This window comes from Takifugu rubripes, chromosome 19 (assembly GCF_901000725.2).
Source record: "Takifugu rubripes chromosome 19, fTakRub1.2, whole genome shotgun sequence".
Lineage (NCBI taxonomy): Eukaryota > Metazoa > Chordata > Actinopteri > Tetraodontiformes > Tetraodontidae > Takifugu > Takifugu rubripes.
This window is the reverse complement of record NC_042303.1, coordinates 8,717,269-8,739,802: the sequence shown is the minus strand read 5'-3', so window position 1 is coordinate 8,739,802 and position 22,534 is coordinate 8,717,269. Positions and strand designations below refer to the sequence as shown.

General features: G+C 45.6%; 5 protein-coding genes across 8 annotated transcripts; 2 read left to right on the top strand and 3 right to left on the bottom strand.

Moving 5' to 3' along the window:
* Positions 1-148: 148 nt before the first annotated feature.
* Positions 149-2,743, bottom strand: LOC101069549 (uncharacterized). Its single transcript, XM_011613851.2, has 6 exons — positions 2,432-2,743; positions 1,892-1,999; positions 1,701-1,819; positions 1,478-1,628; positions 1,282-1,403; positions 149-1,203 (listed from the first exon to the last, which is right to left on the bottom strand). Exons 1-6 carry the CDS (start codon positions 2,661-2,663, stop codon positions 274-276), a joined length of 1,662 nt encoding a protein of 553 aa, XP_011612153.1. The 5' UTR covers positions 2,664-2,743; the 3' UTR covers positions 149-273.
* A 320-nt stretch (positions 2,744-3,063) lies between these two features.
* LOC105417823 (proline-rich transmembrane protein 3-like) lies at positions 3,064-7,543 on the bottom strand. The gene is made up of 5 exons (XM_011613850.2): positions 6,889-7,543; positions 6,629-6,672; positions 6,471-6,538; positions 5,653-5,916; positions 3,064-4,965 (listed from the first exon to the last, which is right to left on the bottom strand). The coding sequence occupies exons 4-5, from the start codon at positions 5,873-5,875 to the stop codon at positions 3,368-3,370; spliced, it is 1,821 nt and encodes a 606-aa protein (XP_011612152.2). The 5' UTR covers positions 5,876-5,916; positions 6,471-6,538; positions 6,629-6,672; positions 6,889-7,543; the 3' UTR covers positions 3,064-3,367.
* A 57-nt stretch (positions 7,544-7,600) lies between these two features.
* Positions 7,601-12,618, top strand: LOC101069316 (glutamine-rich protein 1). Of its 3 annotated transcripts, none has more exons than XM_011613846.2 (12): positions 7,601-7,961; positions 8,585-8,856; positions 8,950-9,024; positions 9,191-9,325; positions 9,411-10,205; positions 10,312-10,471; positions 10,558-10,712; positions 10,787-10,901; positions 10,971-11,079; positions 11,178-11,323; positions 11,401-11,491; positions 11,657-12,618. In XM_011613846.2, the coding sequence occupies exons 2-12, from the start codon at positions 8,596-8,598 to the stop codon at positions 11,838-11,840; spliced, it is 2,226 nt and encodes a 741-aa protein (XP_011612148.1). In that variant the 5' UTR covers positions 7,601-7,961; positions 8,585-8,595; the 3' UTR covers positions 11,841-12,618. The 3 variants fall into 3 exon arrangements, with proteins under 3 accessions (XP_011612148.1, XP_011612149.1, XP_011612147.1); XM_011613847.2 differs by having other exon boundaries at positions 7,602-7,961; positions 8,582-8,856; positions 9,197-9,325; XM_011613845.2 differs by having other exon boundaries at positions 7,603-7,961; positions 8,582-8,856.
* On the bottom strand, positions 12,572-15,041 carry LOC101069088 (mitochondrial RNA pseudouridine synthase rpusd4-like). Its single transcript, XM_003973281.3, has 6 exons — positions 14,500-15,041; positions 14,201-14,408; positions 14,005-14,098; positions 13,662-13,812; positions 13,462-13,559; positions 12,572-12,937 (listed from the first exon to the last, which is right to left on the bottom strand). The coding sequence occupies exons 1-6, from the start codon at positions 14,900-14,902 to the stop codon at positions 12,734-12,736; spliced, it is 1,158 nt and encodes a 385-aa protein (XP_003973330.1). The 5' UTR covers positions 14,903-15,041; the 3' UTR covers positions 12,572-12,733.
* Positions 15,042-15,253: 212 nt separating this feature from the next.
* Positions 15,254-22,327, top strand: LOC105417822 (twinfilin-2). Of its 2 annotated transcripts, XM_029826542.1 has the most exons (17): positions 15,254-15,683; positions 15,811-15,911; positions 15,983-16,049; positions 16,281-16,380; positions 16,535-16,651; positions 16,735-16,890; positions 16,972-17,041; positions 17,118-17,260; positions 19,535-19,708; positions 19,864-19,959; positions 20,037-20,141; positions 20,220-20,234; positions 20,321-20,362; positions 20,447-20,572; positions 20,678-20,828; positions 21,572-21,693; positions 21,776-22,327. In XM_029826542.1, the coding sequence occupies exons 1-17, from the start codon at positions 15,502-15,504 to the stop codon at positions 21,941-21,943; spliced, it is 1,935 nt and encodes a 644-aa protein (XP_029682402.1). In that variant the 5' UTR covers positions 15,254-15,501; the 3' UTR covers positions 21,944-22,327. The 2 variants fall into 2 exon arrangements, with proteins under 2 accessions (XP_029682402.1, XP_029682401.1); XM_029826541.1 differs by lacking the exons at positions 15,254-15,683; positions 15,811-15,911; positions 15,983-16,049; ... (3 more) ...; positions 16,972-17,041; positions 17,118-17,260 and adding exons at positions 18,510-18,767; positions 19,378-19,455 and having other exon boundaries at positions 19,530-19,708.
* The last annotated feature ends 207 nt before the right edge of the window (positions 22,328-22,534 follow it).

Here is a 22,534-nt window from a genome sequence, read left to right as displayed (position 1 = left end):
CACGACAAGATCATTCTGTTCTTTGAGGCAAATATCTCACTATAAGCAGCTGCTCATTCAATGCTCCAAGTAGATGGATCAAACCACAAATGTTCAAAACTGCTAGCTGCACTCACATATAATAATATATAATTCCAAAAAGACAAACTTGGTTTTTATGCAACATCCATTTATTGAACACAGTGAATTCAGTAAACGCTACTTTAGTCCATGCATCTAAATCTGAGATAGGTTGAAGCCAAAACATTAAATATCTGGCATGAGTTCCACCAGTCAGCCACCTCTTGCAATTAATTTTGGACTCTGTTGGTAACCAAAAGGATAATACTGAAAGGGGGGATGGTAGTCAGACTGTTGCCCATGTTGCTCAGGTGGACCGGGCTTTGCAGGAAACTTTGGGACAAAAGCCTGTTGAGGCATGTAATGGGGCATGTAAAGGTATGGGTTAAAAGGTGGCAACTGAGGGTCATGCTTGCTGGCAAGTGGCGCACTTGTGGGAGTGGTAGCAGCAGGAAGTGCTACAGTTTCACTACTTTGCTGTGGGAGATACTTTGGATTTGGCAACGCAGGAAGCTGGAACATCTGAGGATGGTGTGGTCCCAGCATGTGAGAAGACCGAGCTTGACCTGGGGGCAGTGGTCCTCCAAATGGCATAAATGAATACTGGTGAGGAAATACTGGAAACTGCTGCAGCTGCTGGGGATGTTGGGGTATTCCATCATGCTTGACAGTGGGGGCAAGGGTGGCAGTGGTGGGGGGTGGAGGGGCTGTTGGGTGGAAAAGTCCTGGTACCATTGGAAATTGTGGTAAAACGGGCAACTGGTAGGAATATTGCGGCAACTGCTGCATCATGTAGAGCTGGGCCAGAAGGGCAGAAGCGGCATCAGCACTATACTGCCCTGGGTATTGGGGGAGCTGAGGCAACTGTGGTGGCATGTATGGAAATTTGGAGAAAGGTTTTCCTTCGGTGTTGTCAAGGTCCGAGAGCAGCTGCAGCTTTTGTGAAGGTTCCACTGTGGTAGGAAGGGGGGAGTGTGTTGTACCTGCAGCTCCAGGTATTACTGGCCAGTGAGGAAGCCCAGGGGCCTGCGGATACTGGGCGACTTGGCCTGCATCTCTGGAAGGTGGTGACGTCACGGTAGAAGGGCATTTGACCCAAAGCTCAATATCTCCCATTCGGAGATACAACAAGTATTCTTCATTCTACAAACAAAAGAAACGAATCAAGCAAACGTCACGATGCCACTTTATCGTCAGCTCAAATACAGGAAGGCCGCCCACCTCAGTCGTCACACACGGACCTCTGTTGTAGGGCGCAACGAGCGTCATTTCTCCAGAAACCGTCTCAGTAGTAATTCCACAACTCCTACAGACGGATGAAAGGGGCATCCATGTGCCAGACACTGCAACGATTGGAATGCCACTTAAAGCCCCAACAGTTAAATTAACTTCCAGATTCATTGCAATGATCCCTGACCTTTCACTCGGACTTCATTGGCTGCCACGCCACTGATCTTCAACACCATTCTGGATTTGTAGCAGGTCACGGAGGGCAGTGGTGAAACTGTTGGGCATGACATCATCATCGGTATCCCAGATAAATGTAATGGCAATGCATAACTGCCAGCCTGCAGCATTGTGGAGAGAGCAGTCATGTTCAGTTTATTTTAGATGATAAGTGAACCCCAAATCATCCTCACCTGCTGGGCGACGTGACAGCCCTGATAAGGTGCCATTAAGGTCACGTCTCTGCGTGATCTCTTAACAGAGAAGCCACAGCTGGAGGGCATCTGGGAAAAGGGAATTAGGGGCCCCTCCCCTATTTGACAAGAGAAAACAAATGTTTACCGGGACAAACATGAGGATTGGGATTTATTTTTATGAAACCCACCACTATCCACCAGGAAGTGAGGCGTCCTGCGCCCTTTGACCTTTAGGGTCATGGCAGTGTCGCTGCACTGCACCGATGGATCCAGGCGCTTCAGTTTTGCATTCAGCACTGCACATAAAATACAGCAATATTTACATTTTCATTGCACAGCACTACAAGGACATAGACATGATAGCGGTATGATGTTTTATTAATGATCAAAACAACCATTCACTTACATTTAAAATAAGTACTTTGACAATATAAATGGCAAAAACAAAAGTGTTTTACACTACATAGCACCTAATCAGAAAATGCTCTAATAGAATGTAGCAAAAAACGTAAAAGCAGACCATTTTTGTGCCCCCTGAAAACAAAGATTTAATTTAATAATTCCAATTACAAAATGCAGCAGATTCAACCACATGGATCCATTTCTATTATATCAGATTAATGAAGCAACCGTTGCACAGCATGGAGCAAAGGACGCATTGAACAGTGAGATTACGCAACACCTCGGAGGCCTTCTCCCTCCCAGTCAGACGACTGTCGACATCTTACCACGAGAAAGTGTCTGAACACCGTGTCCGTCTCGTCTGAACCTCAGGGACCCATGCCGAGTCCTGGTCCCGGGTTCTCCTTTCACACTGCCCAACCGGCCACTTCCGGCTGCCGCCCGACTCCGCACAGCAGCTTCGGAGCCTGAAACCTTTCCACGATCGACCTGCAAGGTCGTTACAACCGCCAACACGAGATAAATCGCAGGTTTTTGCCAAAGCATCGTTACGACCATCACGGCAAGTCTGAGTTTTCCGTTCAGTTGTTGACGCAGAGAAATCCGCCAGCGCTCCTCGCCGTTCTTAAAGCTCTAAATGTGGCTTAATTGATGATTCAATCAGGAACCAGTTTGGTTACAGCACCTGTTTGCCAACCAAACGTGATGACGTTTGCTGTCAGAAGTAGAAAGATGTTTTTTTTTTTTTTAAAGACAAACGTTTTAATGATCTATCGCGAGAAAATTGTGTTGTCAGTCCAGTCAATAAATTGCATCTTCCTGTTTAATATGATAACATGTAGTTTGGGATTTAAAACGTGTTTGAACTGCCAGAGGATTATGGGTTGTAATTGCTGCAAAAATGTGCTGTATGCAGGAACCTGCATATTCAGATGTTTCAGTACACACTTTTCATTTGTACAGGTGAGTTCACATTGCTTTTATTGACAAACAGCACAATGCAAACAACCAATCATGTCTGTGCAAAGTAAACAGCTACATATCACAGATGACCAGTGAATCAGCTGCACACAGAAGTGTCAAAGTCACACTAAATATATGCAAATGGGAGACAGAAGACATTCGAGCTTTGTGAGTAAATTACATAAAAATTGAAGACTATAAAGACAGAAGTAAGACAACCATGAAAACAGTTTCAACAGGCTTCACCAGTGTCCTACACATGGCGTGTTTCACAAAGCCTGGACAGCGCGAGTGGAAATTTAAAGGTCTGTGACGTCATCATCAAACCACTCTTGCAGGTACATCACTCCTGGATGTGACAGGGACTGGAACCGATGAGCGCCGGTATAATCAGGGGCGGCACAGGAGGTGTGCAGCTGTCTGTTAACCTGAAAGTGACCCGCAGGAAATGGCTCTGCGTCCAGCGTCCATCCATACCCTGGGTAGCTCGAAGGGTATCCTCCGCCAACTGGATCTCCACTCACAGGGGTGGTCCAAGAGGAAGCCGGGGAGGAGAACAGACTCCCTGCTACGAGCTGTCCGTGGTAAAGCGCGTCGTCGATGCTGCGTCTGAGGTTGATGGGAGATGGCGGACGCATGTCGAATTCTACAAGCGAAAGAACACATTCGCGGTTGTTTGCGTTCTGCCACTGGCGTGCGCTCTGGGCTTCAGAGCTGCTGTTGCTGACAGGGTTGGGTTTATAAGTTGGTTGATGATCGTAGGGACAAAGTATGTTGCTTCTGAATCCAGTCTTTGACAGGTTATACTTGGCCCAGTTGCTCGGCATCAGGTCCTCCAGGGTCTGCTCTGATTTCTTCAGAGGCCCTTTCTTTATCTTTGCTAAAATCTGACCCCATAAACTTTTCTTCTCTGCCCCATATTTGCTCTTGCCCTTCTCGCCCCTCTTAGACGGCATCCAGAAGATCCAGGATCCAAGCACGAGCAAAGAAAAACCCCAGGACAGCTCAAGGATTCTGGCCCAAAACTGACTCAGCCACCAGCCCCATCCAAAGTGTTTCCAGTTCCCAAGTAGCCCGTAGAGCCAGAGGAGGCTATACATCTGAAGACCACAGCAGAGGACCCCCAGGAAGGCACAGGCTGCTGTCACACTTTTAGCACACTTTTCGATTCCCAGTGAGGGAGCCCACTGAGGCAGGGAGGACCTGAGGATGGGATGTAGATGAGAAAAAGACTTTGGCAGGATCCCCATGCAGAGTGGGAGCCCCCAGCACAGGGACAGTGTGTGCAGTAACAGAGGGACAGTCGGGGAGAGAATTCCAGAGAATATGTCCGCTGCAAGTAAGTGGGTGCAGTGAAATAAAGCCAGTCCCCCGACCAACCATGGCCGTTTCAGCTTTAGTGAGAAGATTATTAAATTCAGGTTTCTGAGTGTGACCAGAGCGAGGAGAAGCTGGGCCCACAGGAGGAGCTGCAGGGGAAGATTATGGAGAGCTACCACAGAAGCATGAGAGAGCACCTGACGGGTACCATAAGGATCCAGCAGGAGGAAGGCACCACGTAGAGCACCGGTCAAGAAGAGGAGGCCGTTCGACAGGGTCAGGGTGTGGGAGACGGGGTGAGGAACAGCGCCAGAACCAGCCATTCCCACAGCTGCCAGGGCCGCCATCAGTATGAAGAGACTGGCCGATCCAAAAACGTGTAGCTCCCAGGCAAAGGCTAAAGTGCGCTTCATGTCATCCCAGACCAGATTGGTGCCATTAAAGCTGGGAAGAACATCGCAAGAACTAAGACCAAAGCCACAGGCACTCCCGGGCCTCGACGGGTTCTGCTTTGTGATGGAGGTGAACACTTTGTTTTGGACAGCTACTTTAGGGCCTTCCGTACTTCTGAGAGCACCTATAAACAGGACAAGAGGGGGGGAAATAAAGTTTTTATGTGTGCAAATGTCTTACAGGAATACCTAGAACATGTTGAAAGAGCCATATTGGACCAAAAAAAAATCTGTCTGGAGGCACAAAAAATTAAAAGCCTCATATAAACCTTATAATGGAGGCAGCACATGCTGTGAGTGTCTACATTAGCTATGTACATTAGCTATGTTAGCTCTGTTAGCCTACTATCATAATGATAAGTAGGCTACAAATACATAATGAGCATTCATGATGAAATGTTTATCTCCCTGCAGCATCCTGGAGAGAATGAGGCACCACGTGACCACTCTGCTGGACGATGCTGCTTTAAGTTTAACTTCCATTGTAATGAGATGTTGGAATTAAATATTTATTATACACATTTTAACAGCGTTGGAAAACTTAAAGAATGTTTGTCATGCTTTTCCTCCTATAGAAATTATATTAAAACAAAAAATATATTCACACCAACTTTTTCCATTTTCATATTTTTGAACAAGCTCCAGGGAGCCACTAGGGCGGCGCTAAAGAGCCGCATGCTCAGGTTGCCCTGACCGAGAAAATGTGTTTGAGCACGCTCATGCTAATGTCAAGCAGTATATCTTAAGCTAGCAAATGAATAACTCATTAACGATGTTAGTATTTGATGTGGTTGCTGATCCAGACTGCTTACTCAGGTCTGGTTGAAGCCTCTTTGGAATTATCATCCCACTCCAGAACGCCCTGTCGGTGCTCCGTCCGCTGCCCTCTGAAGCAACGGCCGCTTCACTGCTGTCCGCCTCATGGACATTTCTGCCCCTGATCCAAGCCACTCGGTCCCAGTTGTAATGGGACTGAAGACTTCCAGGTGAAGAAAGACACAAGATCAGGGTGATGGAGAGCAGCGGTGAAACCATTTTGGGGCAGGTTCCAGAAGGTTAGGTTGGGCTCCAAAGACCTGTGGAAGAGCAAAGAGGATAGTAAAGGGGAAGGGGGAATTTTCTCATATTTAGAATTGATCCATCTAAGAGCAGGGCAGAACGCAGGGGCATGAGGTTTAGCAGTTTAGAGAGCACAACCAACAGATTCCCTGATAATTAATCTTGTGTTTAAATCCATTTAAGGCTTAATTCCTCGGTGCAATCCAGTTTTCTCACTCTAACATCTGCTGATGGTTTGTGTTAAAAAATATAACATGAATAAACATGAAAGAGTCTGATCTGACTATTGAACGATGAATATGGGCTACAGATTCGTGAAGTCCCAAAATATCCCACAGAACGGGAGAGAAACTTTTCTCGGAGGTGACATAAAGTGCATCTGCACAAGCTTAGAGGTTTAATGGTGGTCCAAACACAATAACATTATATACCATATATAAGTAAATAGATATACTGCAATAAAGTACACGATTTGTGCAGAAAGATTTTATAACCAGTCTTAAGTACCAGAAAAACCTCTTCTAAAATACAAACATAAGACTCTAAAAGAGGGAAGAATGTTCTCAGATACCGTCAGATCCTCCTCTCGTCGCGAGCAGCGCTCCGTCCCTCCGGCACGGGTAAAGTCTTGAGTTTGACCTGATCCCGGGGGGGTAGAATACATTGGATTCATTGACATGCTCACAGCCAGCGAGACTCCAATGTGACGTCTTATTCCCATTACTGCACCGGCTGCTCCCTTGGCACCCTTCCATCCTCAATTTCAGCTGCACCTACGGTTGCAAAAGCGCGTCAATATGGGCACTGAACACGTTTTTGTGTTGTTGTCTTTTGTTTATGTGCTGCTTGTTTTTGCTCCTCTGATTATTTTGCACTCATGCGCAGGATATTTGCTAAAATATCAAACACGGCTGTTAATTACAGAGCGTATCCCCACAGCAGATGTGAAGTTAAATCCCCGCTCCACAGGATTACAGTAAGATTCTTACCCTGGCTCAGGGTCGCCCGAAGTGACGATGCAACTTGACATAAGCGCTGCAGAATTCCTGCCCCGGGTCGCAGAGGCGGGCAGCGCGGCCTCCTCCAGCAGACTGGGACGCCGGGGTAATTAACGCAGCCTTGCGCCGAGACCCGACAGCTCTCCTCCGAGGTTCCACTTGGTGTGAGAATTAACCCTCTCCCAGCGGGCGTGCGGCAGGTGCCACCCGTGCGCGAAGCTCATCTCCGCCGGTCCACCTTAAGACGGGCGAGAGGGCAGTTTGTTGTGGAGCGGAGAGGGGGAGGCCCTGAGCGGCACATGCCCGGCGCTTTAAGGCGGACTGGACGAGTTACACTTCATTAAAGGCGCACACTTTTAGAGCCGTCTGGGTCGGGTTACATGTGTCTCTGTTTCGGTTTTACATATTAGAAACCTGGCGTGTGTCTGTGTTTGTGTGTTTGGAGACCGTTTGCCCCGAGGGAGCATCCAGAAGCCAAAAACAATAAATAAAAAATCTCAAAGTATGCTAATCACATAATGACGGTAATAAGAGAATTTGCCCCGATTGTGCAGGGGCTGTTTTGTGTGTTCCATTGCTTCTGCAGACTTTATTCCAGGTTTTGTGTCCCTATCGCGGTGTTTGGTTAATAGTTGCTCAGCCTTCATTTGGGGCAGAGTCGCGCCGTTTCGTCGGCCTTCACTTCCGTCATTCCGCCGCTCGCCGATAAACTCTTATGGTGTTTTCCTTCGAAAAGGCGTGTGTTCGGAGTGAGCAGAGGTCGTCGAGCGGAATTCGATTGGGTACACGGTCCGCCGAAGCTGGGGAAACTTGTTCTGCGTCGGAGCCTGCCTGGGTCTCACCCTCAACACGGCACACGTCAGACTTCACCTCCACGTCGCTGCTGTTAAAATTCTATCGCAACTAATCACAGTATTGTTTGCAGGACTGCACCGCTTCTGCACACACTATGTAGTCGAGCACCCGGCGTGCTGGTAGTAGCTCGTAGACGTTTATCGGCGTTTTTTTTTTTAGTTTTAAACAACGTGCCTTGGCGGACTGGAGAGGATTTCGTTTTATTTAAGGTAGCATGACAGGATTCGGAGCCATTAAGCTAGCTAGCTAACGTTGCTACACCCATTAGCTAGCGCTGTGTTATTGTAGAAGCTTTACTATTACTGTGGTTGTCGATATCTTTTTAGCAAAATACCAATCCTAACATGATTACTAGCTGACTTTAGAGCTAAAAGTTGTTACAGTTAGCGATTACTGTATATGCAGAAGAGCTATGGCAAGATTAAACATTGCTAACATGATAAAGCTAATTGCTAACCACGTAGACGCTAGTAATAACACTGGCAAATACTGTAAACTAGTGGTGACATGCTAGGTAGTTATATATACACAGATCTAGCGGGTTAATATTATAGTGCCGCTGTAATGGTGACTTGTAACTTACAATACATTAAAAGCTTAACTGGCCAGTTATTGTCCTTATGAACGAGTCCAATTTATCCCGTTTTTGATCACTGTTTTGCACCTATCAGTGCCTTGGCAGAGATGTGACTATTATGTGGTCTTAGTACATTTGCAGATGCAGAAATTACCCACCAGCAATATGTTATCTTTCCAAAAAACAAAAATGTTTGAAATGTAGGCCTCTGTTATTTCTACCATTCAAAACCCTGTTTTTTTCCCCCCTCAGTAGGTCACTTAACAATGAATGACCAGGAGAGCGGGGTGGTGTCTTTTGATGAGTATGTGCGGCAAAAGGCGCGCACTGTACCTCAGCACAAGATGAAGGAGTTCCTGGAGTCCCTGGCCAAAGGCCCCGAGGTGCTGCAGGAGTTCAGTCAGCAGGAAGTAGCGGTCACTCCCACTTCTACCAGTGCGTCCATGGTGTACCAGCAGCAAGGTGCAAACTGCATCTACACTGACAGCACTGAAGTGGCCGGCTCCCTCCTTGAGTTGGCTTGTCCCGTAAGTGAAGCCTTGAGATGTTTGATGGCAACTGACGTTATCGGGATTTTCCACTGGTGCCTGATCCGCTGCAACTTTAACGTTTGATCCTAGGTACAGGTGACCTCCACTGACATTTCAACACATCTGTCTGCACAGCAGGAGGCCGAACAGCAGCTTCAAGTGCAGGTTGGTTGTTCAAGTCGCTGTCGAATCTATAGTACATTGATTTAAAACAAATTCTAGTAAATTCCGCTATAGATATTTTCAGTTTTGTGGATTTGTTATTAAAATGATATAACAGCTGTTACACTTTGACTCTGCGTTCACTTTGCTTTTGCTTTTTCCCTTTGAGGTTCAGATTGAGGACCAAGGTCAAGCAGGTGCACAAGTTCTTCAGGTAGCCTCAACTTCTCAGCAGGACTTGCAGGGAATTTCAACAGTCCAGTTTGTCCAGCAGGAAGATCTCACTGAAGAGCAGCAGCAGCAGGTACAGGACACGGTTTAACAAGTGAACTCGGCCGCCACGCCTTTGGGACTGGCTAACTCGTTACCGTCCCCGTTTTTCCCCACAGATCCAGGCGCAGTTGGTTGCGGCTGTAGCTGGCGGGCAACAAATCCAGTTGACAAATGGCCAACAAATCCAGTTACAAGGGTCGCAGCACATTCAGCTGCCAGGGGGCCAGCACATTCAGCTGCTGGGTGGACAGCAGATCCAGTTACCAGGGGGGCAGCAGATCCAAATCCAAACCATAGAGGCCGCATCTCCTTCACAGCAGCAAGACTCTCTCGGGGAGGCAGACAGGAGATTGGCTACTGTCCTCCAACCTGCCAAGAAACGCAAAGTGGACGTCCCGCTGGCTGTGTCATATGCCATTCAACAGGGCCAGCAGGTGGCCACAGTTCTAGCCATTCCCCAAGGCCAGCAGCAGAGTTATGTGTCCCTGCAGCCAGATTTGCTCACCGTGGACAGCACTCAGTTGTACAGCACTACAGGCACGATCACAGGTCCCGGCGGCGAAACATGGACCATCCCCGTGTACTCCACGCCACAGCAGCAGGGTGTAACGCACATCACTATACCACAGGAGACCTACAGCACGTTGCAGGTTACCACCACCAACGGCAAAGACAAAATATCCCCCTGCTCCTCTTCAAGAGCTGAAGATCAGCATGGGACCACGGGGGCGCAGGAAGAGGTAGTTCAGACCCTGTTCCCGGCACAGTTCATGAACGGGAATATCCACATCCCAGTGGCAGTGCAGACTGTTGGAGGGACTTACAACACTCCACAATCTGTGCACATATGGGACCCGAATCAGCAGCAAGCCTTGGTGGAGGACGAGCAGGGGCAGCAACTCCACCTGCAGGTGTGAACGTTTTCCCCTCAAAGCCTGGATCTACGGGTCGAGATGAAGGTTCAGTAAAATAATAACGCGTTTAATTTTAATACACGTTTTCCTCATTCCTGGACAGGGCCACATAGAGGCGAAGGCTCAAGCTGAACCACCTGCAGAAATCCTGGTTCCTGACTGTTTGAAGCCAGAGGAAGGCCTGGAGGTCTGGTGCTTGTGGGCCAGGAGAAAAAACGAGGAGCTGGAACAGCAGGGGAATACCAAGCTGGCTCCTATAGGACGTTAGTCGCCTAACATTCTTTAAAACGCACCACTCCGCTGACGGCTGGTCCCCGTCTAACATTTCACCCTCTTTTGAACGCGCCAGGCCGTCAGCCCCTGCGTTTTCAAGAAGACTTGGTGTCCAGCGCCGTGGCGGAGCTGAACCTGGGTCTCTCCCTGATGACGCAGGAGGCACGGGGCTTAGATGAGCAGCCGTTTTCGTCAGACGTGCTCTATTATGTTTTCTTGTGTATACAAAAGGTGAGCAGCCCATTTAGAACCGCGCATCATTCAAAATGCCCTGTAAGAGCTAACCTGAGTATTTCTGTTCGTAGTATCTCAGCGAAAATGGACGTGTGGACGACATCTTCGCTGATCCTTATTACGTTCCGTTCTGTGAGTCCTTACACAAGATTCTAGACGGGTGGAAGCCCGGCGTCAGCCCAATGGGTAGGAGAAAACTCAGCATTTCCTTTTGGACACAACAGTTCCGTGAACTTGTGTGTGTTTTCATCTCAGGGCACATAATTCCCAGTCACGTGACAGAGGAGATGCTGTGGGAGTGTAAACAGCTGGGTGCTCATTCTCCAGCCACGTTGCTCACCACCCTCATGTACTTCAATACAAAGTGAGCAACGCCGGTGCTGGCTGACCCGAACCTGCTAAAGAGGGGTTTTACAGGACACAGTTTATTTATTTTTTCTCAAATGTATATCTCTGTCCCAGATATTTCCGGTTGACGACCCCCGAGCAACACCTGAAAGTAGCTTTCACCAAGGTCCTGAGGCACACAAGGAAGAACCCCACTAATGCCAAGGACAAAACCACCAGCATCCGCCTCCTCAAAGGTCAACATGGCGCAGGACAGAAAGGTGCCAAATGCACTGTTGTTGGGATCCGGGATCCAGTCTTATTTGTGGGATTTAGCTGACTGTCAGGTCTGTTTCAGGAACGGATGACATGTATGATGAGCAGGCAGAAGATCTGGAAAATCCTCTTCGCTGCCCGATTAAACTTTATGACTATTATCTCTTTAAATGGCAAGTAACGCTCCGTAGCTTCAATTTAATGTTGTCAGAAAGCCCAATCTAAGAGCTATATTGCCAAATCTGAGTCTGTTTCTAAATATAGCTCAGTTGAAATTTGGGTTTTTAATACACCAGTCAAAACATTTCTAAGTATTAACTCCCCTTTTCTTTCCCCAGCCCTCAAAGCATCAAGGGACGCAACGATGCTTACTACATGATGCCAGAGACTGTGGTGGCGCCCAACAGCCCCATGTGGTACTCGTCTCAGCCTCTCACAAGTCAGCAGGTGGAGCAGATGCTCTCTCGCATCATCGCGGTGCGAGAGATCCAGGAGATCATCCACTCTGGTCCAGTAAACTAGAGAGGACTGGCTGGACTCCTGACATGTTTACTTCAAGACTATGCAGTATCCATACTGCCTCAGCATCTCAGCCAATGGAAATCCATAAAACTACCATCACGATCTCTCACTGGGTGTATGACAATATTTGCTCTTGGCTTTTGTTCCTCCCCCTGCAGTGAGAGGGTCTTCCTCCTGCCTTTGTTTGCTTCTCTAGCCTTGAAAGCACCATCACAGGAGATTGAGGCTCGCCGCTGCTGCGGCGCTCGGTTCACCAGAGGTGGTGAACGTTTGTCAGGAAGTGTGAGAATATTTATCCCACCCCCTCTTTAACCTGAAAGACCTTTAACCACATCTTACTTCTCTTCTCCAGGGATCACGCTCCACAGCTACTTCTTTGTGTATCATCATCATCATCATCTAAGTATTAATATGTTCAAAGCTGAAGAACTTGTGCCTGTTTTTTTTTTTTAAATGTCATAATTTACACTTGTGGATCACTGAGGGAACAAAACCTTTTGTATCCTCAAAACCAAGTGCTATACTGGAGTCATTCTTCTCAGGTCAATGCTCAAGGTTGTAGGATATTTGCCATCATATCCCTGTAGTATTTTTAATCTGGATGTATGCTGAAGACAGCTTTGTGTATTGAGAAGTTTTTAGATCAGAGGCGCGTGTGCGTTCAGAACCTCGTGGTGCCCGATACAATGATGTGCACACAACGATTAACTAGACGGGGGGAACAAGTTGTGCTGCGATTTTGCTCCATTTATTACTAAAATAAGAACTGTGCCATGTAGGACTGTACTTTCTAAATCATCTTTGTGTCTGACTGCATTACTGTACTCATTTTACTTTTCCCTTTGTTTGAAATCATACACATCTTTCAGACCAACACAAAAGCGAAGGCGTGTTTAGTGCCGCTCCTCCTTAAAGGGCAGCATCAGCTGCAGCAGGTTGGACGTTTGTGTGAAGTATTTGGGCGCGGGACAGGAAACGCTGACGTTGGCCTGGTTGACTCCCGGCAGCGTCAGCCGCCGCGCGAACAGATGAAGCGGGAGATGGCGGCTCTTGCTCTGCTCCAGTCCGAGCTTCTTCAGCACGCGTTCCGGTAATTTCTGTGCATCGGAATCAAGAATGCCTGGTCACTAAAATCCATACTGCAGAAAATCTGTTTAGACATCATGACCTGGTTGCTCCTGCTCATCCACAGATTTGAAGTATTGAGATTTCACAAAATAATGTTTGTTTTTCTTCTATGAAGATGCTCACATCCATCAGACACTAGCTAACCAAGTAAGAATTAACTTCTATTAAATTCTAAATTCTATAATAGAAATTCTCACAAACTGTGGATTATCTCTAGGAACTAGGTTATGATTTCTGGAAAGGGATTTTTTTTCCCCAAAGTGTCCCATTAATAGCCTATGAATTGGATGAGCAAAATCTTTACAAATAGCTCTGAAACTAGGAATTTCAGCCTAAAAAAATCTGAATAATAAAACATGAAACTGAGAAGACAACACCTACTTTCACTTTGTGTTCTATAAACATCTTACCATCATGCAGTAAAAACACCAACAGAAAACCATGTCAGTATTGTAGACGTACTATGAATGAGGCTACGTGTGTACTGTGTTACCTGGGGTGCCAGTTTGTTCCAGTGGGAATATTTGTGATCACCCAGGATGGGGCATGTCAGCCCAAATGCCATATGAACCCTCATTTGATGTTTCACTCCTATAAACATGACAAACAATGCAACTGAGCTTTAAAAACAAACAAAACATATTGTACTTTATTTCCTTTTTTAAATGATCCCAAAAAGGATTTAACTCTTACCAGTACAAGGCTGAAGTTCGACAAGACTGCAGCCACTGCTGCTGTCCAAAACTTTGTACTTGGTGACTGCGGGATGTGCCTGCCGATGGGCACGGATTTTGGTCAAGCCGTCACCTGAGTCATTCATTTTGAAAAGAGGACTTAGAGCCATCTGAAATCAAAATATGTGAAGGTTACAAAAGGACAAATGGATTTGGACAGTCCTACTGTTATACCATGGTCAACTAACCTAATCAATTTGGCTAAAACATACTGTAAATTACAGAGAAAAATCACTTTTGTGGACCTCAACATGGAGTTACTGGTCCCTGAAAACATCAAAACCACAGAAGAAGAGTTGCACCTTATAGTGCGGCTGAGGGCCAGTGACCTCTCTCTCTATGATGGGAATGTCAATAATTCCTACAGATGGGACAGGTACGCCAACTGTGATGACCCTGAGGAAGATATTATACTGTATGATCATTTATTCAATTTTTATTAATATTATTGTCTGAGATGATGGGAGCACAATTGCTATTTTTCATATCAAACCATACCAGTATGTCATCTCTACTTGGTGATTTCTTTGAAGGTCGAGCAGACGTTCCACTACTTCTGCCCTCTTGGCCAGCAGGAGAGCACCTGATGCTTCCTTCTCTAGTCTTAGACAGGGCAGTAGATTAAAATCAGACTTGATCTTATTCCCAGTCATCATTTTGGAGAGAACAGGAAGCACAGAGCTGATGGATGTGACCCCGGTGTCATCTGAAACAGCAACAATAAATGTACAACATATGCAGCATATACCTGATGGCGCAGGTGGTATTCATCTGATGAAAATGTATACATTGCGTACCTCGGACAGGAACTCCATAAGGTTTGTTGATGACAACCACGTCGTTGTCCTGGTACAACACGCTTCTGTGGAGGTGCTTGGCCAGCACGTTGGGGTGGACGTTTTGAAGCTGCGTACTGAATCGTTTGATATCCAGTACCCTCTTCTGCTGGGTTGATAAAGGAGGTTGTGTCGCCTTTTTTGTCGCACTGTCTCGTATCTTCTGAGCCAGGTCGAGCGCGCTCAACCGGGATTTCTCTGACACTGGATCATGTTTGGCGTCGGTAGTCTGGCTACGTTTTTGGCACGATTGTGCCCACGGACACCGTCGACACTTTCCTCGTGTTGCAGTGCGAGAGAAGACGGTGGTCACTCTTTGTCTCCAGTCGTTAAAATTACACGCAGTTCTTCCACAGGGGTTCATATTTCCATTTGGTTTTACAGTTTACATAGGTTGACATTCGCACTGAGAGAAGGCATGTTCACCCCGGAACTACATCCCGGCACGCAACTTTCAAAATAAAGGCACCCATCACATCGTATTTTTAAACTGACCAATGTTGAAATGATGTTAAATATGTTTTTCTAAAATCTAGCTCCCGGATTGAATAGCATTAGCACTTGCTGTGACGTCAACTATTTATTTCCGTTTAAACAACGTAAACGCAAAATTATCAGTCTTGCAACGATGTCGTAATCATTTCCGGTGGCAGGTTGTCGTAATATCCGTTTTCTGAAAAAAGGTATGTTCGTTTCCCTCTCCGAGATAGTGCGATTTGCATAAACCAATGAATGCAACGTTTAACCCGGAGAGCACCACCAATGCAGTATGTGGTGGTGATATAAAGCTAGTCGTTATTGTGCGTTCGCCGGCACCGCTGTTTTTTCATTTTGCTGATTATTGTTTTGCTTTGTTGTTGCTTTTACTGTTGTAAAAACATGCGAGTATAAATGCACTGGTTGATTGCATTATGTTAGCAATTCATTGTTCGCCCAAATGAGCATTAATACGGCCCATTTTGCATGAAAAACATCGTTGCAGACATGAAGCTCACTGATGGCGTGTTGCGAAGTTTTAGGGTTGCCAGAACATATCGTAAAAATTTAAGTAAAGTCAACTGTGTAGATTTTAGCCAGAATGGCGAAAATGCAGTAACAAGCAGCGAGGACGACTGCATCGTGCTGTATGACCTCCTGGAAGGAAAGTAAGTGGTTGGTCATAAAATCAGTTAAAATCATTTAGGAAGATGCAAGTATTTTTCACACCCACTTTTCAATGTAGACATTTTCTGTAATGAGAGGAATGGCTGATAGATATTGCCCCCTTTTCAGACCTACGGGGACCCTCTTCAGCAAGAAGTATGGAGTAGATCTTATCCGTTATCCTCATGGAGACCTTGAGACCGTTGTCTACAGCTCTAATAAACTGGATGGTAATCAGCACAGCTCCTGTTCAGTCAATGACATGATAATCCAAGTTAAATCATTGTGACTGTTTTTGTAGATACCATACGATATTTGTCACTCACTGACAACAAGTACATCAGGTATTTCCCTGGTCACACTGCAAGGTGAGTCACAAATTACTGTTCATATTCATTTAAACACAACAAAATGTTCTTAAAATGCATTCCTGAACAATATTTTTGATAAATCCCATCCCAAAACAGATACAAAATACAGTAACTTTCAAACTACGGATCCATGGCAATTGGTGGACAGTGTCTCATTTGTGCTTTTTAATAATAAACAATTTACAATTTGTGTGTGTGTGTGTGTGTGTGTGTATGTGTGTCGTCCAGTGTGACTGCTCTCTCCATGTCACCAGTAGATGCAACATTTTTATCAAGCTCCTTTGATATGACTGTTCGGTTTTGGGACTTGCGCTCTCAAAACTGCCAAGTAAGTATTCTGCAACGCTCAGTAAAACGACACAGGTTCCAGTAGGCGTTTGTTTCAAATGTGAAAATTCTGCTGCCTCTGCATTATTTAGTACATTAAATTGGGGCCTTTTTTTTACATTGAGGTAACCTCAGCTACCGGCTGTGTTTTTTAGGGTCTGACCAGTACACAGGGTAAACCCATCTGTTCCTTTGACCCTGAAGGACTGATATTTGCTGCTGGAGTGGAGTCAAATGCTGTTGACCTGTACGACCTTCGTGCTTATGATAAGGTAAAATGTAAATGACTATTGTATACACATGAATAAATCTTTTTTTAACATTTTAATTGATATGTTTGGTCTATTTGTGAAAGGGTCCATTTGCCCACTTTGAGACAAAATTTACTCGTGTTTGTGACTGGACCAGAATCACATTCAGCAACGATGGGAAACAGATTCTCATTTCCACCAATGGAGGGGAGATTCGGGTTCTGAGCGCTTTCAGTGGCGCCGTTCTTCACACTTTTTCTGTAAGACATTCGCAGACTGACAGACAAATGTCACCTAGTTTGACTTCTAATTAGTTTTTTCATGTCTTAACTTAATTGTAGGGCTATAACAATAGTAAAAGGTTGTCCCTGGAGGCGTGCTTCACTCCCGACTCGCAGTTTGTCATGATCGGTGAGCGCGATTACTCAGCTTTACTGGATTTGTTCATTTCTGTAAGATTTGAGTTTGAATGCCTCTTGTTGTGCAGGCTCAGAGGATGGGAGAGTCCATGTCTGGAGCACCGAGAATGGGATGAAGGTGGCTGTGCTGGATGGCAAACATCCAGGACCTATCAGCAGTCTTCAGTTTAACCCCAGATACATGACATTTGTCAGTGCGTGTACCTCCACGGTGAGTTCACACTTCATCTGCACCTGCCTGGCAAAATTTTTTGAACTGATGCTCATTCATCGTCTCTTCCTCTGACAGACCTTTTGGCTCCCGTGGTTTGATGACTCACAGATGTGACCTCCTGTTTTGAAATGTGCTGGTGCTAAAGTCTTTAAAGTCACAGTCTGACAATACCATTGTGTTGCTGCTCATACTGTATGATCAAATTTTGATGTTTATCATTTTATACATATTTAAACAGTTTATGTAGTGATGCTGCTATGGGTGTTTTTATATCATTTGTTTTGTTCTTATTCGGCATCTAATTTGTATTTTATAAGAATGTATCTTTTTATTTCAGCAATATCTAATAAATGTTTTTATATGATAGTTTAAACGTTTCTTGACGTAGTTGTTTCGTGTCAGCTGAGGGGGGCTCAACATCCTTTTAAAAAGCTTAATTTGCAAATTAAATGTAGTTCAGGAAAAACCAGAGTCTGTCAGACTCCTCAGGCAGCAGGAATACTAAGATTAAAGATTAAAAACACAAATTTCCCTCAAGTGATGCAACTGATTAATGAGTCTTTATTTTTTAATCTTTATGATGTTTGTGGTATGGGAAGGGGTGGGGGGGTATTGAATAATGTATAGACGCCGGGGCTGTGTACGCAACGCCGAGTGAATAATGAATGACGCCATCGCAGGTAACCTCACAGGTGCACCCTTATCTCCCTGTTACCTACAGTACCTCCAGCCAAGTGTTTGAGGAGATGCGGGTGAAGACGGGAGGCTGAGAGTCGAAGCGTTTGTGATGCACGTTAAAGGATTTCACCTAAACATACCCCTCCTTCTTGTTTGATGCAAACACACGCTGCTGATTTAATCCTAGTTGTTCAACCTGCTCCTCCAGGACAGACAAAATCGTCTCACGCCACTTTGAGGAAATAAAGCTTTAATGCAGCAATGCCCACCCGGCCAAAACTGCAAAACGCATAAAAGTCATGTTGCAAGAAGAATTCTTACTCAGTGTCACATTTCTGTGGCTGGAATTTGAGCCTCGGCTGTTCAGCCGTTCTGACAACCAACAAAAAAAATGTCACAGACAGTATCAGAGCACAGCATTTGTCCCCTGATGTCCTAAGCGATGGATTCCCTCTCACACGCTTGCAGGGACAGTATCCAACCCGGGAGATGCCCATCCTCCCCCCTCCCCCCACCCCTCCAGCAACACTCTTTAAATGTTGCGGTCATCGATACGTAAAGAGATCAGTGGTCGGGGTGGCGTATCCCCTGTCAGGCGAGTTATTACTCATCGGCCGCAGTTCCGCAGATTGTGTTTCAGGTGTTAAGATCCTCCCGAGTCACCCTCCTGAGGCGTTTGTGTCACTGGTGCGTGCGGGTCCATCAGTCTAGAGGCCACCTATACTGAGCGTGAAGGAACGAAGACGCGGAGACCCACACCCGGACGTTCTTGCATGAGAGGAGCGACGTGTCTGCCAAAAGATGTCCCACCAAACTGGAATAAATGGTAAGATCTTTGTTGAAGAGTGATGTTGACCTGAGTCCCCTCATAATTCAGATTGATATCCTGTTTCCTTTAAAACTTGTGAGTGTTTCATTGAGTAATAATTCATCATAAACTGACTGACGGTACTTGCAACCATTTTATTACATAATGCAAAACATAAAGAGGAAGACACTGGTAATAACACCTATATGGCTAATTTGAAATGTTAGTCTCATTGTATTCAGTATGCGTTCAATGTAAGCGTTCAGATTGGCAGAAGAGCACCTCTCACCTTTCTAACCTGGTCGTACAACATTCATGAGTCTGCTGTGTTTGGTAACCATGGTGACAGCAAGGGATAGACTCAACAATTACCTGAATCGGGTTTTCTGGACCACATTGGAATTCCCGGGGTTGAATATTGCTGAAGGTTGGGTTTGTTTAGCCCCCACCACCCCCACCCCAACTCCCAAAGCCTCTTCTTATGAAGGATTGTGGGTGATGGTGTCACTGTCTGTCAGTGGATCAAATTGTCTCCCTGAAGTGTAGTCTCGGGTTCATACAGCCTGGCATCTTCTCCACTTCCTCATCCTCAGTTTTGACTTTTCTGCTTTATATCTGGTTGCCTCAGCAACACCTCAACTCAAAGACTTCCTAACTCAGGTGAAGGGAGGTGACGTTAGGATAGTGAAGATCATCATCAAGAACGGTAAAAGGAAGCTAAAGATTGGACGTGTTCAAAAGGCTGGGCAGAGCTGAGCCGCTGTGCGTTTCTCTCTGCAGAGGAGTTGGTGCTGGACTGGTACAGAGAACCAGAGCAGAGCTGGGACAAGGATTACGATGCGTTCCTGCTTCCTCTGCTCACACCTCAGGAACCCTGCTACATCCTCTACCGCCTGGACTCCAAAAACCCTCAGGGATACGAGTGGATCTTCCTCGCCTGGTCACCTGACCAGTCACCTGTATGGCCAACAATTATAGTTGCCTGATTTATATTGTTTGTGGTGACCCTGCACAGCACTGGATTGCATGATGCCTTTACTCAGTGACACCAGTGTTGCATAATTCCACCCGGCAGTGCTGATTAAATCGGCCCCTGTGTTGTTTGACACTTTAGGTGAGGCAGAAAATGGTGTATGCAGCCACTCGAGCCACACTGAAGAAAGAGTTCGGAGGAGGTCACATTAAAGATGAAATTTTTGGAACTGTGGAGGTTGGTTAAACCCTTTGTCCCTGATTAGTAATTGTCTAACTCAAGAGGACCAAGTAGATTTCTGTCTGTGTGCCCAGGATGACCTTTGCTTTCAAGGATACCTGCGACACATGTCGTCCTGCTCCTCCCCAGCTCCGATCTCACTGGCCGAACAGGAACTGCAACAGGTTAAAGTGACAGAGGTAAAGCTGAATCAAATCAGCCAGCTCTGATGGATGAATGCTGTGATCTGAGTGTGTTTCCTTCTCTGGTTTCTGCAGGATAAAGTTGTGCGGGTATGTCCCTTTTATTTTTAGTTTTAAACCAACTGTGTGTTGCTGGAGACAAGTTTTTTTTTTTTAACTTTCTCTGACGTTCTCAGGACGACCGTAGACGAATCGGGACCCCGACGGCACGAGCGCGGGTTTGGAGCCATCTGATTTGCTGGCATTTAGCTTTTCCCATATTGGCCCTTCCTATTTTCCCCTTTGACCTTTATGTCTGGCAGGTCCCCATGGAGTTTGGCTTGGACAAGCGTGCACAGACTCTCCAAGGTCTTGCATTCCCACTGCAAGAAGAGGCCAAACGAGCTCTGCAGCAACTCAAACAGAAACGCATCAACTACATACAGCTGGTGAGCAGGCACAGAAAAACCCAATTGCACACATGAACGCATATCCCGTAAACAAAGCAGCAAAATAAATCAGTGGAAAAAACAGAGATGCGCACGATGTTACAGAAGCTGGACGTAGAGAGAGAGACCATTGAACTGGTTCACACCACACCTACAGAGACGCAGGAACTTCCCTGTAGGATTCCCAAAGATTCTCCCAGATACCACTTCTTCATCTTCAAACATTCCTACCAGGGCCAGCTGCAGGAGGCACTGGGTCAGTACTGCAGCTCACTGTAGTGATACAACTGCAGCTAGCTGCAACAATATAGCATACACACTGTCAGAATGTGTGCTGTTGCTTTCAGTGTATTCACTCTTACGGTCTTCATTTCTTTTCACTCTCTCAAATAGATTTCTGAGCTCTGAGGAGATTGTTGAAGTTCTTGCTTTAGTTCTCATTTTTCTTTGTGACTGAAGTAGTCCATTTACTTATTTTAAGGTCCTTTTTAGCACTACATTCTCAATCTTCTATAACATCACGTCCTTGTAAATTCTGTGCACTGACTTTGTGCTCGCTGCTCTTTCTATCTAGAGTGTTATCACTGTCACCTCATAACAAACACATCCTGGTTTTGGTTCTGTAATTCTGCCCAAACAATGCTGAGATGGAACCCCACAAACCTGCAGGCATAGGTAATGATATATAGTGCATTCAAATGCATATTTTGACCTGCCCAGTACTGGCAGAGTGACTGATCAGGGAAACAGGGCTCAGCAGTTTACAGGTAGATTGATGGATATTTCAGGGTTGCAGACCAAAAACATTATAAGTCTTTTTATTTGACAAACAAATTACTTATGTTACTACAACTGCTATGCAAAAGTGGGTAATATGTTTATTTATAGTTTATAGGTGTTCGGATATCACTAAAGGTGACTCCAACGACATGCGTTATATTGGGTCTGGTACGTTTCAGCTGCTTTTATACAGTATGGTGACGTCTGCTTCCCCTCCAGTGTTCATTTATTCGATGCCCGGTTACACCTGTAGCATTAAAGAGCGGATGCTGTACAGCAGCTGCAAGAACAGGTTACTGGATGAGGTGGAGAGAGACTACCAGCTAGAGGTCACCAAAAAGGTCAACATGCAAGATCAGCTCACCCTTCATTGCTCTAAGTGATTCAGCTCTACAGGTTGTTGATGGGACGTCCTGTTCACAGATGGAGATAGACAGTGGCGACGGCCTGACAGAGGAATTCCTGTACGAGGAGGTCCACCCAATGGACCACACCTTAAAGCAGGCCTTCTCCAAGCCCCGTGGATCAGGAGGGAAGAGGGGCAACAAACACAGCATCAAGGGTGGTGGAGAGAATGGAGAGGAGAGTTAGGCACAACGCACGGGAATGCACATGAGAAAAAAATAAAACCATGACACATATGAAGAAATGTGTTAGTTGATTGTCTTATCGTTTATGTTTTTACCTGCAGACCGACCGGTCAGTACACAAGAATGTGGAATTTGGACACAGATTTCCCATCAATTAGGTTTTTTTTTTTAGTGAGAACAGACAAAGCGTCACTGTTTTGTGGCAAATAGAGTGCTGGGGGGGGTCCAAAATGGCTTCACTCCTTGCCCCAATGATTTTGGATTTTTAAAACCATGTGCTGCTAAATCCATTTCTACTGTAATAAAGATCCATTATCAAACATGTGGCTGGAGCTATTTTAGAACTTGGAACTGTAAACTGGATTATTAAAGGGCTTTAAAGGTTTCTAGTTCTTCTTACATTTCATATTCCATTTATCATTGATGGTCCAAGCTCACATAGCCCATTGTTGGCCATATCTTCCTTCTCTTGTTTGTTCTGTAATTACAGAGAATTACAAAGAAACCATAGATGTTTATTTTCATATCTCTAATACTTAACTCTTCATTGTCAGTGGAAATAGTTATAAAATGTGAATAAGCATAAGCAGGG